The sequence below is a fragment of the Ceratotherium simum genome, chromosome 19 (genome assembly GCF_057802395.1).
Source record: "Ceratotherium simum simum isolate JZ-2026a chromosome 19, ASM5780239v1, whole genome shotgun sequence".
NCBI lineage: Eukaryota > Metazoa > Chordata > Mammalia > Perissodactyla > Rhinocerotidae > Ceratotherium > Ceratotherium simum.
Genome location: NC_141918.1, coordinates 45182152 through 45201284, shown reverse-complemented (window position 1 = coordinate 45201284; position 19133 = coordinate 45182152). Strand labels below are relative to the sequence as shown.

Here is a 19133-nt window from a genome sequence, read left to right as displayed (position 1 = left end):
TTGATATTACATTTTTGACTTTTGAATTCCATTAGTTTTTCCAGAAATCTGCACCACAATGCCACTCAGATGATAAACTAAACCAACCCACTTGACCTAAGCAAATGGTATTTTCCCTTGACAGTTCATCATGCCAAAGAAATAACCCACAAAATGAAAACAGAGGTCAAAACCAAAGAGCACCCCAGATAAGTCTTTTCTTGCCTAAATGCTATACACTCTTATATACATAATTATTTTAAATACATCACAAAATCATTACTTAAACTCAAAATATTAGACGACACCCATGTGTAAACGTAGCATTGTAAATATAAGAGCTTAACTTAGTTTTCCAAGAAGAATTTGCTCTATTAGAGCTTCAGGTTAAGACAGATAATCAATAACAAAATCTATTCATCAATTCATTTGCCCAGATATAAACCCAGAGAGCTACAAAACCATGAAATAACTGCTAGAGTAGGAGCTTGGACAAGTGGGTGTCATGGGAATGGCGCTTCAGGGAAGGCTGGGACAGTAGTGTTGAGAGAGAAAGTGGCCTGAAAGATGACTGGAATGTCACCGGTACTAGTGATGGGGTAACACTTCAGGCAGAGGGCCCAGCCTGAGCCGCCACACAGAGGCCTGAGAGCACATGGTGCACTGGGGAAACAGCCAGTTTTCTAGTGTAGCCTGAACAGAAATGGCACTTCAGCTGGCTCAACCCTGAGCCTTGCTGAAATGTCCCCGAAAGAGGATCCAATTAGCCTTGCATTAATGTTCCTATACTCCTGAAGTGTCTCTCAAAATACACTGTGGTCCAGAAACTCCTTATATGAAACGTGTGAAACTGACAGCTGTCAGACTAGGGTGTGTCCTAAAGAAACAGATCAATATGTAAATAATAGGGAAATCTTCTAGCTATAAAAAGTTTTCTAAGAACTTAAGATAGTTTTCTTGAAGAGAAGATTGTAAAGAATTGCAGGGTGACACAGAGACAAAAGGAGTCTTTGAGGCATGGCTTCAAATACTTTCAAGGAAGTGCTGTCTGCTCCCTTATAAGAACAAATCCTACAGCAAAAGATTCTCCACATGGGAAACACGGCTTGACTTCTGGCCTTGATTCTTATTCTCTAAGATTTCACCTCCTACGGGGAGGATGTCTCCCTGAATGCAGTCCCAGTAACACATGGGCTTCATGAGGTACTGCTCCCCTGAACACATCCCAAACGTGGCCAAGTGACCTTTCACTTCATTGCTCACAGCACAGCTGAAACTAAGCTGGAAAATGAAAGGGAAACTTTCTTAAAGGTGGAGACATAACAAGGACAGAAACATACAGAGTGTCACAGGGCAAGATAAGCGATATGGAGATACAGAGCTTATTCATATAAATAACCTTACTGGCCTCCCTCATACTGGTTTCCCGGCACAATACATTCACTTCAGTACTAGCTTTTATTTTCAACTGGGAGGCATGCTCTTCTAGGGCAGGATGTCAGAACTTGGGCATGGGGGTTTTGTCCTTTGAAAGAATCTTCTCTTCCTAATGTAAGAGTCACTGTTTCATACTAATCCATCTTGCTCCCATCGCCTGGAAACACCTTTAAGCATTTATAGAGTTTCCCTCTAAACCTAGAAAGGAAGGCCCAGAGAAAGTGTCTGTCTGTGTCTGTTTCTTGTCTGAGGACCCACCTCTTCATAGATGAATATAAAGGGTACTGGAAGATTCTGCCCTGATTTGTGTGGCCCAAACTCACCAGCCAGAGCAGTATGGTATCATCCTGTTTTCTGGGGGACACTCTATTCTGAACACACTATGATAAGGCTAACATCTCACAGAGACACTCATGTAAAGCAGCAGGAAGGCCATCTAATCACATCGTGTCCACGAGGAAATGGGAGTACTCTCTGTAAGCAATAGGTGAAAGCAGGAGAGAGGTAGATCTCAGCCTGAAGGTAACCATGAATTCTTTCATAATGGAAGGGAATGATTTTATAAGCAGCGAGTTCCTAAACAATGGAGGTGTTCAATCAGTGTCTGAATGGCCACGTGGTAGGCATTGTGTAGAGAGGATTTATACACTGTGTGGACAGCTGCATTAGGTTCCTTTACAGACAGTGAGAGAGTACAGTGAGAGAGTAAATACGGGAAGGTAGAAGTACAGAGTATGGTAGGTAAGAAATGCAGTCCTAAACATCTTCCAGACCATCTTACTTTGGCTTACTTTTACCCACTATCCAGCAGGGCATCAGACAGAAAAGATTCTTCACTTGTCTCCAGTGCTGAAGACCCAAAGGATGATGTGATGAAGTGAAAAACAAACAGTTCTCAATCCCATTTCAGGTCAATTTATGGTAACTGTGAGCCTTGATTATTATTATTTTTTAAGGCCAGATGTAGGCTAAAATACCAAATGAATTCCACATATCTGGTTCTTGTTGTTAGAAGTTCAAGCAGAAGTAAAGACTCTATAAAATATTATGGTGATTTTACGCACCAAGAAAGCAAACAACAATTTTAGCAAAGCATCTCATTGGTGACTAGGGGGTGAAATGCATCCTAATAAATTTAGTAGGCCTGCATCATAGCTCAGTGTTATACATTTTTTCAAAGGTAATATGTACAACACACCCTTTGTTTTAAACTGGGTTCTTTAAATCGGGCTAGATAACTACATCTTTATCTCCTTCACAAATCTATGCCAGTAACAATCATTTAAGAAACTGTACTTGTGATCCATCGGCTCCTGACATCAATGATGCATTAACGTCAAGAGAAATCAGTGTGTGTCATAAGCTAAACTGACCTGGCAAGGCCGATGCACAATCTGACTCTCAGTTTGTAAACACTGTCAACTGAAAATGATGGTGTCAGGGAAAAACAGAAGAGCAAAGTAGCAAATTAACTACAGTTTCAGGGGAAAGCTTTAAACATTTTTATATATGGAAAAAAATTTCTCAAATCATCTTTGCTAGAAGGAAGCTTAAGCACATTATCTATTTATTTATTTTAAAATGAAAATTGTTTATTATAAGCACATCTGAAGAGGTGCAGCTGGGATTTGAACAAATCAAGGATTGGCAGGTCCCCAAAAGCAGAAATAGTGGGAAGCCATTGCCACTCCTAGGGCCAAAGAGACAAGCGAGGAAAGAAGTTTCTGGAGCCCAGTGAGAACTGGAAACATGGAGGAGCGACCACCTAGGGGGAAGCTACAGTCACGGAGGGACACAGCTACTGCCAGAGCTCTGCACTGAATTAGGAAAGGGAGTGAGGAAGTAATGCACCTACAGCCTCTCGTTCCATCCTCCCATCTCCTGCCAATGCCAACCCTTGGCTGCACTCAAATAGAAACTGAGATGGTAAGGGAGTTTGGAGAAGCTCCAAAGAGGCAGCTTTCTGGAGCACAGGACAGGTCAGAGAAGGTTGAATAATAGACACAGGCGGAGGGTAAACTGAATATTACCAGAATTCTAGCCTTTCACATAAGCACATTTTAAAGTATACCAATTAGGAACAACAAACCCATTGATTTGATTATACTCTCAGAGCCCTTAGAAAGGTTCTTTTACCACAGGAGGAAATAATGTATTTGTGCAGTTTTATAAAATGTTATTTCTACCCAGAGGGTTTATAATTACAAGAGAGAAAAAAGAATGCTAAAGATAAAACATAAAAATGTAGAATTTCCCCAGGACATTTCATTGGCTTGTTTCTTTCACCTTGCATGAGTCAAAGCACTGTTTTGTGAATTATCAAGGTTCTGCTTAATATTTGGGGGAGGAAGAGTGGGGATTATTATTAGTTTTGCCTCAAGGAAACCATAGGAAAGTTACCTCTAACATGTTCCCTGTGTTGATTTATGCACGCCCTTCAACTCACTCCAGTCAATATGAAAAGGAGGATCATTTCTTGGTCTACACTTGGAATAAGAAGGAAACCTAGAGCTGTACCTACCTCACTAAAACTCCTAAGAGTAAAATAACTATATTTAATCATTTGCAATCCTCTCCTCTCTTCCACAAAGAACAGCTATAACTTTCCCTACCTCCCAAGGCATTTTTTTTTTCATTTCTGTGATCTCAATAACTGTCCCCCTCAAATATTGATTGCCATCAGATCACTTCTGAGCATAGAATCCATGTTTCCTGGACATCTCCTCTTTGTGCCCCAAAGGGTCTTCAAACTTAACATTATCGACATGTTTCAAACTGAATCAGTTTTCCACTCCCCAAACCTGCTCTTCTTCCTCCAGGTACAGTCCATTTCCTCGCTCCTTTACTCTCACCATCAGTCACCCAATCGTTATTCCACCTCTGTTCTTTCTGACTCCTCCATCCCCTTCCCGGTAATCCAGGGTTGCTCATTCTGCTTCCCTTTGCCTCATAATGATAACAAGCATAACAATTTCTAGCACGTGTTGAGAACTTGTGTCAGACTTGGTACTAAGCAAGATTACATGTGTGCTACTTGGTGCAAGATTACATGTGTGATCTCATTTAATCCTTACTACACTCTTATGACGGGTACTATTATTACCCCAGTTAAAGAAATGGAAGCTGTACTCCAGGTTACAGAGCTAGTACGTGGCAGGCAGAGTTTAAATCTAGTTTGAAGCCAGTGCTCTGACCCACCTTTTCCAGTGTGGCAAATTCAACATTTCAAGGCTGAATTTAATGTGTTCACTCTTTAGTGAAGCCTTCTCAATCTCTCCTGTCCTTTCTTTTCCTATGCTCTCAGCATTTCCACCTACATTTATTACAGTACACATTATCATTTATTTATTGGCCCATTTATTAGTTCCTTCAACAAATAAATTATTTTGACAGTATACTCTACCAGGCATAGTGCTTGACACAGGTTATCAGCAGTAAGCAAGCCTGGACCTGGCCTCCTAGAGACCAGTGGGAAAGAAAGACTTTAAGCAAATAACCTCACAAAAACACTATAAAATCCCAGATGATAACTGCTATGGAGAAAAACTTTGGGTGCTGTCTCCAGGCATCACATGAGCACCGTTAGAGCCACAACTTCAACATTTCTATTTTCGCACCGCTAACTTATTCCCTGAATTGATAGGCAGTTGGAGTTGTGTTAATAAATTATAGGAACTGTTGATGTTACAAATTAGATTTCTAATTGGAAATTGAAATTACCTTGTAGAAATGGAATGGTAAAACTTTTTGGCCTCATCACAAGAGTCACAGGGACAAGAAGATAGAAATATTATGAATGAGAAAGACTAGAATTGACCAAAGGCGAAGTTGTCTCAATGTAAATCTCTCAATTCAGGAACACACTTGTTCTATTTGATATAGTATGAGTTTGACAGAGTTCAGAACATAATGAAAAGCTCTATATACTCAAACTTTTGCCAGCAGGGAGTTGCTGAGTGAGGGCCTGGAAGGATAAACTGGCATCTAAGAGTTCTTGTTACCTCTTGTTGATATATTCTGTTTACCCCTTTCCATCTGCTGAATACAAAAAGTTAACAAATGGTATTTACAAAAACCTATTCAAATGAAACCCCCAAATATATTTTAGATCTCAAATTTCATGTGAGATATACTCAAAGGTTGTTTCCTGCTATAAAATACCTATAATATTTTCAAGGAATTTTAACCTTCTACGTTAAGTACTTCTGAATTGACAGCAGAAGCCATAATAAATGCTCAAAGAGTGACATCTTAGATCCAGCTATTGTAACTCAATGACTCACAAAGAATAATATTGAAATATACATTACAAGGGTTTTATCAATAGATACAAAACCTACTTTAGGCTGTAAACAATATTATAAAGAGATTTTAAATTGCTCAGAAACGTTAAATATTAGTAGTAACCTTTTTTCCTCATGTGTTGCTTTATGACTCAGTTGATTGCATTCGAGTACTTAAATTCACTATTCTTAAAGTTATGAAAAACTATACCAATTCGGAAGTCAGTTTCATTCTTAGGGTAACTGAATTTAAAAAAAATACTGCAAACCTAAAAAATATCCATTGATTCACCACAAAGAATGAAGACATGAGTCTCAGTCTAGGGTGCTATACTAAAATCATGAATGTCACAGTTGGTTTGCTGGAGTGTCCATGCTGGTGCTCTCTTTACTCACAATATCCAGACAGGTATGGGCATGTAAATCAGGTAGTTAATATTCATGTAAGAGCTTGGAGTTTAATGAAGAAAAATGATATAAACATACTAAATAGTCAAAATCATTGCTTCAGGAATTGCTTGAATTATCCCAAAAACTTTGTACTATAGAGAACAGGGGGATAATTTACCTTTTCTATTATAGATATCTCTTCTACAAGAGTAAAGAAGAGTCACAAAAATAATCATCCTCAATTCTGTGGTAGCTTTACTTTTCTTGAAAGTTGCTTAGTAGTTTCACTTTATATTGGGATTTTCATCCCTCATCCATTCCCAAGGATTTTAACTGCTTCATGATCACTTATTTTGTACTGAATTCCTCCTCTCCCCAAAGCAAATTTCCTTCTCCTTTGCTCATCAAAAGTAAAAAAAACGAGTTGACTAGACCTGAGATCTTGAGCCATTTGCCCCCCACTCCTCTTCTTACCTACAACCCAACTGACACAGACTGGAGGAAGCCTGACACCGGCAGATGTTACCAGAGTGCCCTTGGTTCACTCAGAGTTATACAAATATAGGATCTTATAGTTTTCAATTTTTCCATATTTCATTCTCTATATATGTGCGTTGTGATAAATTATGCTCATCACAACATGATTTGGTGATTTTGGAGGAAATAAGACCTATAACATTTTACTGTTGCTGTAATGGTACCTTAAATTACACCTCCTTTTACCCATTTCATAAGAGCAACATATTGTTAAATTATTTCCACTTTTATTCAATTATGTATACAAGTTTTAATTACCACAAATTCCAAAATAGTATAGTCTGAGTTTTTATATATATTTAGATACAAATAAATATTAATTTTATAAATATATAAATATATGTAATATATAAAATATAATTCTAAACATAATCTAGAAAAAATCACATATTTTTAAGTTATAAAATAACAAGTCCTTCTAAAATTAATAATTTCTGATAACATCAAAAACATATAATTGTCATAAAAATAACTTAACCTAAGAATATATAGAGTCCAATAAAAGTATTCTATTGCTATTAAGTCAGAATTCAAAACCATTGTGAGGGTATTATTTTAGTTATACCACTTGGTAGCCTCAAAAATGCACTTTTTAGAGAAGGAAAAAAAAGGGTTTTTCCTGATAGTTATGCCTTAAAGAGACTAGCCTACACAAAAATAGTAAATAAAAAAATTGCCTATGAGAGTCAAGCAGTTTAAAAGACCAATTACTCATTAAGAGGTTTGGACTGACCTCCTCTAGCTCATCATTGCAATGGTGGAGGAAACTACTTGCTAAACCACTGTCTCCCCAAAGCTACAGAATGAATAATATAGTGACCACTGCTTCTAAGATGTGGAACATGGGCAAAAACTTACCTTAAATGGAGATAACTTCAAACAGCTTTTGAAACCACTTCGTCCTGCCATTCTGCTGTAATGACAAGGATGAAGACTACTGCCACAGGCCTCATCATTTTTCCACTTCATTTACTGCAAAGGTTCCCAATTCTGCTGCATATTAGAGTCACCTGGTGAGGCTCAAAAATTTGCAAGAGAATTGTTCTGGGCTGGGTCTGGGACACTGGTGTGACTCAAAGGTCACCAGGTGATTCTAATGTACAGTCAGGGCTGTGAATCAGTGATTTGCTCCCACAAGTGTGGCCTTGGTATCCCTGCCTTCATTCTTGCCCTCCTGTGACATCCTCTGTTAATGCTGCCAGAATGATCTTTCTGTAACGCCTACAGAATTACATTCAAACTTCTGAGCACAGCGTAAAAGACTCAACATGATCTGCTCTTCAATACCTGACCAGCTGCCTCTCCCCTACTATCTCCCAACCAGCTCTACCAAGCACTTCTTTCCAACATGCCTGCCTCAGCCTCTGGACCAGAGCACTTACTCATTCCTTGCTCTGCGATGCTCTCCACTGTTGATCTGTTCTGCCTGGAGAACTGCATCTTCTCTATGAAGCCTTTTCTGACACCCCAGCCCCAACTCCTCTGTCCATGTTCTCAAAGCACAAGTGTATTGGGTTTCATATTTTTGTTTTTTGACTAATCATATTGAACTGTCATTTTAGAACATACGTCTCTCTCACTCTCATTAGACATTTTTGGAGCAAGGACTATGTCACATTTATATGCCCCCAACCTAGCACACTGCCTGGCATATAGTGACATTTTGTTTTAGCTGAATAAATGAATGAATAGTATTTTATACTACTTTCACTTATTATAGACAGAGCCAGAGGAGCTTCACATTGGGTCCACCGAAAAAAGTCAAGCTTATACTAAAATTAAAAAAAAAGTCTTAATATTTATTAAATATTTAGTAATAGTAATGACAATTACTTTAAAGATCAGCCTTTCAATTAGGCTACTGGATGAATTTTAAACATGTTAAAGTCGGGGCCGGCCCGATGGCTTAGCGGTTAAGTGCGCGCGCTGCGCTACTGGCGGCCCGGGTTCGGATCCCTGGCGCGTCCCGACGCACCGCTTCTCCGGCCATGCTGAGGCCGTGTCCCACATACAGCAACTAGAAGGATGTGCAACTATGACATACAGCTATCTACTGGGGCTTTGGGGGAAAAAAAGGAGGAAGATTGGCAATAGATGTTAGCTCAGAGCCAGTCTTCCTCAGCAAAAAGAGGAGGATTAGCACGCATGTTAGCTCAGGGCTGATCTTCCTCAAAAAAAAAAAAAAAAACATGTTAAAGTCAAAGAAAAACTTTAATTAAATCCTCGAGAGTGCTCTCTTACAACCTCAGCCTCCCCAAACCGTGCATTTTCAGAATCGTAGCCAATATATACTCACCTTAGACTCCAGTAAGAGAAGGAAGCCCACTTAATGCCCACCACAAGTTGGCCTAATTTGGCTGCTCCCATCATGTGACATCTAACCCACAACTCTGGTGAACATGCTTACTTTGTATTTGTTTTCTGATCTGGAAGGGGTGGGAATATGTCCTTTTTTCTTGAAGGTTGTAAAGTGCTTGCACTGAGGACACGGCTTGGTGCTGGAATCAATACGGCCAAGTTCCAAGAAGTACTTATATTTGATGGAGTCTTCATGCGTTAAGTTATAGATAACCATTGTTTCCTCCAGGAATTCAAAACATTCTGTGATAGGGCATTTGATTTCTACTTGGCCAAGTTGTACCTGTGTGAAAGGGCATATGGGAGAGGAAAAAAAAGCACTGGTTATTAAGTTCCTCGTCTTTTCTTTTTTCATACCGTATTGCTTATTCATAACTACAGTAAAGGATTATCTGTCATTTTTCATGATCCCTAACATAATAAATGGTAATTACTTCGGTACCTACATTAGGCAGTACCAAAATAATTAATCTCTACATAATGTTTCTAAGATGATTTATAGCGTGTTTAAGTATTCTCTATCATTATATTTGCGAACTTATTTGGACCTAAGCCACAAGGGTGACAGGCTCACCAATGAAGCAAATAATCATCCATCCTTCTGGAAACCGCAGGTGAGAAGACAGCATTCAGACAATGTGCCAGCTAATGCTAGGATGAAAAGGTGTTTCAGATCTTTCAACCTTACCACAGAGTACTTCAGCACTAAACTTAGGGCACATTTAATTACCTTAAAAGGACAAAGAAGATATTTTGAAAGTATATATATATATATATATACAATATCTAGTAATTTAGAAATCATTGCCAAAAAATAACTCTATTTTTCCTGACTATTCCATGTAAAGAACATATAATAGTGCCTATGTCATCAGAACCACAGGAACAAGTAAGAAAATTAAACGAATCACAACAGTGTAAAAAAAAAAATCCTTATGAGATCTGGCTACTACTGAGTACTGTAAATTACTGAGGTAACATATCACGTGAATTTCTTCAAAGGACCACAGAGTTAGATTGGAAGAGAGGAGAAGAATATACTGGACTGCTATATTTAGCCTTTGGTATGGGATTCTAGATACGGCTAGCATTAAAGATTACAGTCCTTGACTAAAGCACAAAGGGTGGACACAACTAAATTAGAAAATAAACTACTTTGAAATAAGGAATACCTCGCATGTTTTCCATAAGTGGTAACCAAGAACTCTATATTCATGGCATCATAATCTCTTTTGGCCCATCCTAACACAGCAGAGGGAGGTACTGAAAACTCCGAATGGCAAACAGTGCTAAACCATTTCTTGACATTCTGAGAACGCAAAACCTGTCGACCCTAAAGAGAAAAGCCCGCTGTGAGGACTGAGGCAGGAATGGGGAAAAGCCACACGGTCTGGGAAAATTAAAACATCACCCTACAGAGCAGTTTAGAAAACCTCTAAACTCATAGAAACTTTTCTTTAACTTTGCTGTCTACCTGGCACAGACTTGAGGAAAAGTACTTAAGAAGCTACAGGCTCAAGGATGCGTGGGAACAATATATTTAACACAGTAAAAGACATGAGCCAGACCAGTAATGAAATGAAAGAGTTTGACCTTGGATAAACTTTCTTATTAGTACCGACCTATTAAAAGTGTAAATTGCTAACATAATTTTTATGCTACTACTGTACAAAACATGGTCCAGAGAGGTTTTTCAAATATTATCCTAAAGCAATTTTTTCTACTTTTTTTGATGAGTCTGCTTATAGTTACATTCAGATTATTACACTTAAGTTAAGATAATGTTATTATAACCCAAATTATGTTTTACAATAAATTATTTTTGGTTATAGCTCAAGATGGGAGTCTTCAGAAGATTTTTAAATAGACAAAAGCCACGTGTGATGTTATAGGAAACTGGCTTAATGAAGCATATAAAACATTTTAAAAATTAATCAATGTTTCCTCTTTTAACATTCTGTTAACATTTGTCAAGCCCGACTCTGAGCCAGGTCCTGGGTTAGGCACTGAAGCTTTGCAAGTGCCCATCAATAAAGAGGAAACCATGATACAAAGTGGTGAGTGTGCTGACAGAGCGAGTACAGGGCATCAGGCGAGGCTATGGGGGAGGCTCGGTGACCTCACACTGGGAGCAGGTTCAGAAGAGGCTTCTTGGAAGAAGTGAGGTTTCAAGTGAGATCTTAAGATTAGTAGGACTTAGCCAAACAAGGGTGAAGGTGTTTCAAGCAGACAGAAGATACAACATGGGCAAAGGTGTGGAGGTAAGAGAGTAGAGCACCCTACAGCAGGGATACCCATGTTTTTCCCACATCCCAGGGGGATCAAATGTCCACTGCCCTAAGGTCCGTGCATCCTAACTGAAGATGACAGCCTTAGAGGGACCGAAAAGACAAGTAATAAGACTAGACCACAAAGTGTGAGTAAAAAAAGATAAGGCTGTACAGATGAACCGAGATCAGAGCACGCGGCCAGAGCATGAAACCTCTTCGGAGTCTGGACTATATTTCTATGAAAATAGAAAACTTCAGCTTTCAGCAAGTGAAAGACAATTTCTTTTCATTCCACACAGAAGGAGCTCACTTGGGCCATCTCAAGTGACTTGTTTATTGGGGAGCAGCATAGTTTAGGGGATAAGAGCCGGAATTTTTTACTCCCAGGTCAATGTTTTAATTTAGCCTCCAACTCATCTTCTTCATCTATAGAGTCCACCTTCTATAGTTTACATGGATATGTGATATTTGCTGGAAATGATTCACTGCAAATTTATTATAGTAACAAGAATAAAGATCATTAATTCATCCCCAAAATATATATTGCGCTTCTATAATATTACAGGTAAAGGATGTAAGGGTCCAGGATATAAAGTAGCTTAAGCCATGAATTTTGCTTTCATGGAACTTGAGACTACAGTAATTAAATTTGTGTTGATAGCCTCTTCTAGCAACTTGGGATTTGATGGCACTAATTCATTTAATATTTTACCCAATGTTTAAAATTTTTTTTATTAGGGATAATCATAAACATATGCAAAAGTTGGCAGATTGGTATTACGAAACCTTAAATCCTCATTCCCCAGCTTCAACAATTATCAACTCTTGGCCAATCTTGTTTTTTCTGTGCCCTGACCCATATAGCCCTCCCATATTATTTGAAGCAAATACCAGACATCATGTCATTTCATTCATAAATATTTCAGTATGGGTCTAAAGAAAAAAGAAGTCTTTTAAAAAACATAAATATAATACCAAATATCTACCCAAATGACAATAATTCTTTAATATCAATTTAACAGTTTAAATAATATGCCATCTAACTTCTGTTCCCAGAGTTTTATGTACTTAATATACCAAAAACAAAGGTATTTTAAATTTCTGTTGTATTCAATGCTAACATAACTATTTATCACTGAAAAATATGCTCTCCAATTCTCTGAATAAAACATGCCCATTCTTGTAAAACAAAATTACTTAACTCTAAAACAATCTCCAAGGGTGTTAGTAAGAGACACTATTATCCACTTAGTACTCAAGCTAGATGGCTAATTTGCCACCTGGGAGAACTCAGAAGTAATTTAGCGACATAGGTGAGAGAGACCTCTGGAAAAATGGCAGATTAAGTAATTAAATCTTGAAGGAAAAGGACAGAGAAAGTATAAATCTTGGACTTCGAAGCTCAATTTATCAAATGTATGGTTTACGACTCTGATCTTGGTTTTAAGTGTTCATCCTGATAGTTACAGGGTGCCACGGCTTTTGTTCACTTGACACCAAGGGATTTCAGATTTCCTCTTTCCTTAAAAATGGAACATGTCAGGGCTGGCCCATGGCTTAGCGGTTAAGTGTGCATGCTCCGCTGTTGGTGGCCCGGGTTCGGATCCCGGGTGCGCACCGACGCACCGCTTCTCCGGCCATGCTGAGGCCGCATCCCACATACAGCAACTAGAAGGCTGTGCAACTATGACATACAACTATCTACTGGGGTTTTGGAGGAAAAATAAATAAATAAAATTATTAAAAAAAAAATGGAACATGTCAATACGGCAAAGGAGAAGAGAATACCACAATAAAAGCAGTACCAACAATCATGAAATGTATACAGCATCTCCTAAGCCACGTCAAGCACTGTTCTAAGCTCTTTCTGTGCATTAATTACTTCGTGGAGCACCATAGAGGCAGATTCATTTTCAGGTTCATGGATTTCCCCATAACCTTCTTATCACTGATTAGAGGAAGGTGGCTGCTTTACCGACAAAGATGCTTTTTTGTTTACTCAGCAGCTATTACAGAGCATTGTGCAGATGCCTTTGAATTAAAAAAAAAAAACAACTAATGAAAAACATCAAGTTGAATATCCCAGAAGTTCTCTCAACCCTAAGGAAGATAAATATAAAGAAAATCACACTCAGGCACATCAAGTAAAAGTGCCAAGTACCAAACACAAAGAATCTTACAAGCAACAGAGGAAAAAGGCATATTCCCACATAAAACACTTCAGCTCCAGGTGCCTTGCTGGTAAATTCTACTGAGAATTTAAGGATGAAATAACACCAATATTATATAACTACTCTTAGAGAATAAGGAAAAGGGTGGGGGGCAGGATCACTGCTCAAATTGTTTTATGAGGCCAGCATAATCCTGACACTAAATCCCAATAAGGACACTGAAAGAAAGTAAAATTACTGACTGACCTCATCATATATATAGATGCAAAAATCCTAAACTAAATATTAGCAAACCAACTGAATGGTACATTAAAAAAAGGTATCATGATCAAAGTGAGTTTATTCCAAGAATGCAAGGTTGGTTTAACATTCAAAAATCAATTGATATCATTCACACATTAACAGAATAAAGGAGAAAAATCATATGATTATCTCAATAGAAAGAAGAAAAGTATTTGATAAGTTCAACATTCATTCATGTTAAAATCTTAGCAAACTAAGAAGAGATGAAAACTTCCTTAATCTGATAAAGAGCATCTGCAAGAAAATCTACAGTAAACATCATTCTCAATGGTGAAATATTGAAAGCTTTCTTCTTGAGACTGGAAAAGGGGCAAGTATGCACTGCCACCATTATTCAACAATGACTATAGCTCACAGCCAATGCAAGAAGAGAAAAAGAGAAATGAAAATAAAACAATTGGAAATGAAGACATAAAATCTCCCATTTCTTACAGATTGCAAAACTGTGTATGCAGAAAATCCAAAATAATTTACAGATAAACTATTAGAATTAATAAATGAATTTATAAGTTTGCTGAATGTCAATATAAAAAAAAACAAAATGTACTTCCATATAGTAGTGACAAGCAATTTGAAAATAATATTTATGAAATATCATTTATAGCAATATCAAAAACGTCAAGTATGAATAAATCCAACAAAAGATTTATAATACCTCTACACACAAATATTTGAAATATTTTTGAGAAAATGAAAAGAAGCAAATGAGTGGAAGGATGTATCAGGTTCTTGAACTGGAAGACTTAAGAGAGTAAACATGTAAATTCAGTGCATATTGATCTAAGGCCATTTCAACAAAATTTCCAGCAGTTTTCTCCTTTTTTTTTTTGAGGGGAAGGTAGCTTCAAAATTACAAGCTGATTCTAAAATCAATTTTTTAGGATTCAATATCTTATCTTGATTTTTAAGAAGATAACTCCAAAATTCTGATCAGTCCCTAAAGAATATTAGCACGAAGAGATTTTTTCAATGCAAATCACTATTTAGACCGAAAGCGAAATGTATAATGTGTGCTCAAACGGAATGAGCACATATTCTTTTAACTATGACAGAATTTACTTTTTAAAAGGAAGAAATTCTGAACAGACTAGATACTTGGTTACATCTTAGAGAGAAATACTTTTAAAAGAAAAAATTTTGAGTTAACTTTGTTTAAATGTTCTCCATTCTTTTTTTTCCATCATTACATTAATCTAAATCACATATTCCAATTTTGTACAATCAGAAAATAAGGACACTATACAGGTGATTTATGAAAAGAACCCCAAAATGGAATCAGACACAAGGTTCTGGTGCTGTTGATGTGGCTTCGTGTCCTTGAGTTCCAGGGACACACACCAGCAACTCTCTCAGGATTCCCTGCTAGCTCTAAAATTGTATAACACATACTCTAACTTACAAAAAGACCCAAGTGCCTTTAACCTCTCTAAGCTTTAGCTCTAACTGAAAAAGCTATAGAGTGTAGTAGTTAAAAGAGATTCCAGATCAAATTGGTGCTGCCTCTCCCTACTAGTTCCTTCACCTCTCTCTTGTCCAGCATCTGCACCTGTAAAATTCCGTCTGGTTGGAAAACACCAACCAAACTGGGTTGTTTAGAGGATTGTATGAGTTAATTTATACGAAATACCTGAAACAGTACCTGGCAGATAGGGAAAATGGCACAAAAGTTTGCTAATATTTATCTTCCTTGATGCTTAGAAAGCAGTACTGCACAAAATTAATTTTAGAAATTAAAAACTCTTTTATGCTTAATTCTTATTTGAGAACATTTTCAATTCTGCAATCATTCATAATTCATAATTCAGCATTCTCATTCATAATTCAGTGTTCTTCCTCCAAAGCATATATGTAAGGGGAGATAAATAAAAGTACAAATTACACGAATATACTGTATTCCAGTTAGTAGGACTGAATGCTGAGGGACATAAGATAAATAAATCATATACATTTACATCAAAAGTGCCCCTATTTTCTTATAAAATTAACCAAGAATGGAAATACCTCCTAGCTTAAGCACTAAGACATATAAATACGGAAATGTAGATACATAGTTCATAGTAATAGACACGAAATGGCATTGGAAATATTTATAGTCGAGCCAGTATCACAGACTAATAAGTAGTATTACTCTTAGTGAGAGAGGGAAGCCTTAAAAATTTTTTTGTCTGAGTTTAATTTCAGTAAAAAGAGACAAGTGAAAATTTCAGATACTAAAAACAACTTTAAGCTTTAAAAACTTTTAAAGAACCCACAATAAACCTTTTATAACCTCTATCTCTCTCTCTTCATTGGTTTCTTTCTGTTGGCCTTCAAAATATGCTTAAATATCCTAAAAATGCCAAAAGCAAGCAAAAGCAAAAGCCATTGGTGGTTTAGTTATGGAAAATTATTCTGCCCTTCCCCAAATCACAGTAAATTCTCTTAACAACTCTGGAAAGTGAAATAAGAAAGTAAAGTTTTGCAATACAAGGGGATTTTGAGGACTTACGAGTAGGCAAATCAGTGCCCTTGACTTAAGCCTGGGCACATTGAAGGTAACAGATTCAGGGAAAATTATTGCAAAATGGACATGCTGGCCCAGAAGAGCAATCTGGTAGTTCCCCAGAGGTGTTCCCTGTACTCAGCAAGGTGTTTTTAATTCTCTCCTGGGCCTTATAGGATGTGTTTACCCACTCTTCTTGGTAAGGGATCTTCAAATCCTTGAAGACAACTATCACGTCCCTTCAGTCTTTTCTTCAAGAAAAAACATCCCCACTTCTTGAACTATTCCTCACGTATTGTTTGAAGTCTTTCCTTCTTCCTAGCTTTATTGGTTTGTAAAAGTGTGACAACTAGAAACCAAAGCCATCATACAGGTGTGGTCTGGCCACTGGGGAGACAGCATTATCCTCAACCACAGTAAAACTGAAAGAAAGAAAATTGAAAAGAAAAATCTCCTGAGAATTATAAATTGCCAAAATTAACCCAAGAAGAAGTGGGAAACTTGAACAGGCCGACTACAGTAGAAGACATTAGTTTATGTCTTCTAGGAAAGCATCTATTTCCTAGCTCTTCACCTCTGTTGCAACTGAATATTCTCTCACTGTCCCCCTCTTGCCTCTCTGTGGTTTTATCTCTTTTCTCATCTTGTCTATTTTTCCTACCTTGTCTCTTTATCTTGTCTACTTTTACTTTCTTTGATCTTTAAATCAGGGTTCTAAAAGAATTATCTTTTATTTGTTAAAATAACTAGCTTTTCGACTTGCTTATCCTTTACATTGCCTTTTTTTTTTTAATTTTTGTTTTTCTTTCTTTTGGTTTTTATCTTTAGTATTATCCTCTTCCTGCTTTTGTTTTATTTTGTTATTCTTTTCCTAGTTTCTTTTTTTTTTTTTTTAATTTTTTGTTTATTGCAGTAACATTGGTTTATAACATTGTAAAAATTTCAGGTGTACATCATTGTACTTCTATTTCTGCATAGATTACATCATGTTCACCACCAAAATACTAATTACAACCCATCACCACACACATGTACCGAATTATCCCTTTCACCATCCTCCCTCCCCCCTTCCCCTCTGGTAACCACCAATCCAATCTCTGTCCCTATGTGTTTGTTTATTGTTGTTATTATCTACTACTTAATGAAGGAAATCATGCGGTATTTGACCTTCTCCCTCTGACTTATTTCACTTGGCATTATACCCTCAATGTCCATCCATGATGTCACAAATGGCTGGATTTCATCATTTCTTATGGCTGAGTAGTATTCCATTGTGTATATATACCACAGCTTCTTTATCCATTCGTCCCTTGATGGGCACTTAGGTTGCTTCCAAGTCTTGGCTATTGTGAATAACGCTGCAATGAACACATGGGTGCATGTACCTTTACAAATTGGTGTTTTCAAGTTCTGTGGGTAAATACCCAGCAGTGGGATGGCTGGATCATATGGTAGTTCTATCCTTGATTTTTTGAGGAATCTCCATACTGTTTTCCATAGTGGCTGCACCAGTTTGCACTCCCACCAGCAGTGTATGAGAGTTCCCTTCTCTCCACATCCTCTCCAACACATGTTGTTTCCTGTCTTGTTAATTATAGCCATTCTGACGGGCGTCAGGTGATATCTCATTGTAGTTTTGATTTGCATTTCCCTGATAGTTAATGATTTTGAACATCTTTTCATGTGTCTGTTGGCCATCTGTATATCTTCTTTGGAGAAATGTCTGTTCAGGTCCTTTGCCCATTTTTTAATTGGGTTGGTAGTTTTTTTGTTGGTAAGATGCATGAGTTCTTTTCCTAGTTTCTTGAGATGATTCCTTAATCCTTTTGTTTTCTGCTTTCACTTTTTAGTAATGAATACAGTTTTTGCTGTTCTAAAAATTTTGATGTGAAATGTTCTCTCTTCATTATCTTCTAGGCAGGTTATAATCTGTTTCCGCTTTCTCTTTAAGTGTTTCTTAATTTCTACGCAGTTAAGATATTTTTGGTAACTTTTTCTATTATTTATTTTCAACTTGATTATGAATACAGTAAATGAACTATACAATCTTAATTTAAAAAATATTAAGGTTTTATTTATAGCCAATTATATAATCTTTTTAAAAATGCTTCTTGGACATTAAAATTTTTTACTCTAATCCACAGAGGTAAGAGTCTACATAGATTTCAATTAAATCACAGCTTTGATGGTCTAAGTCAGTTTCTCTATGAGCTTATTGATCATTTATCTACTTAATCCGATTCTGAAAGAGGAGTATTAAAATTGCTTGCTATAATTTTTTTTTCAAATTATCTTTGAACGTCTAGTTTATATATTTAACTGCAATGTTGCCTGATGCATACAGACTTATGACATATCTTTGTAAATAGTCTTATCCCCATCTGGCATTTTTACATTTAAATTCTACCTCTACCTCATCAGAAATTAATACTGTCACTTCTTCCCTCTTTTTATTGGCATTTTCCTCCTATGACTTTGCTCATTTGTTCTCATCTCAACTTCTTCTTCTTTTTTTTTTTTTTTGTGAGGAAGATCAGCCCTGAGCTAACATCTGTGCTAATCCTCCTCTTTTTGCTGAGGAAGACCGGCTCTGAGCTAACATCTATTGCCAATCCTCCTCCTTTTTTTTCCTTCCCCAAAGCCCCAGGAGATAGTTGTATGCCATAGTTGCACATCCTTCTAGTTGCTGTATGTGGGACGCGGCCTCAGCATGGCCGGAGAAGCGGTGTGTCGGTGCGTGGCCGGGATCCGAACCCAGGCCACCAGTAGCGGAGCGCACGCACTTAACCACTAAGCCACCGGGCCGGCCCTCAACTTCTTTTTAAATCATTTTGCTGTAAATGATTCTATGGATTAGTTTCAACTCAATACTCAAATATTTACTCAGTGCCTACCATAGGCAAGGCACTCTACCAGCTAAATT

At 37.3% G+C, this 19133-nt stretch overlaps 1 protein-coding gene across 1 annotated transcript in view; it reads right to left on the bottom strand.

Moving 5' to 3' along the window:
- The window catches only part of RNF217 (ring finger protein 217), a 122810-nt gene that overhangs the window by 37062 nt on the left and 66615 nt on the right, over positions 1-19133 (bottom strand). Inside the window, exon 2 of the mRNA XM_087444046.1 lies at positions 9034-9267. Within this exon, the coding sequence (XP_087300172.1) occupies positions 9034-9267 (234 nt within the window). The remainder of the gene's footprint in view (positions 1-9033; positions 9268-19133) is intronic.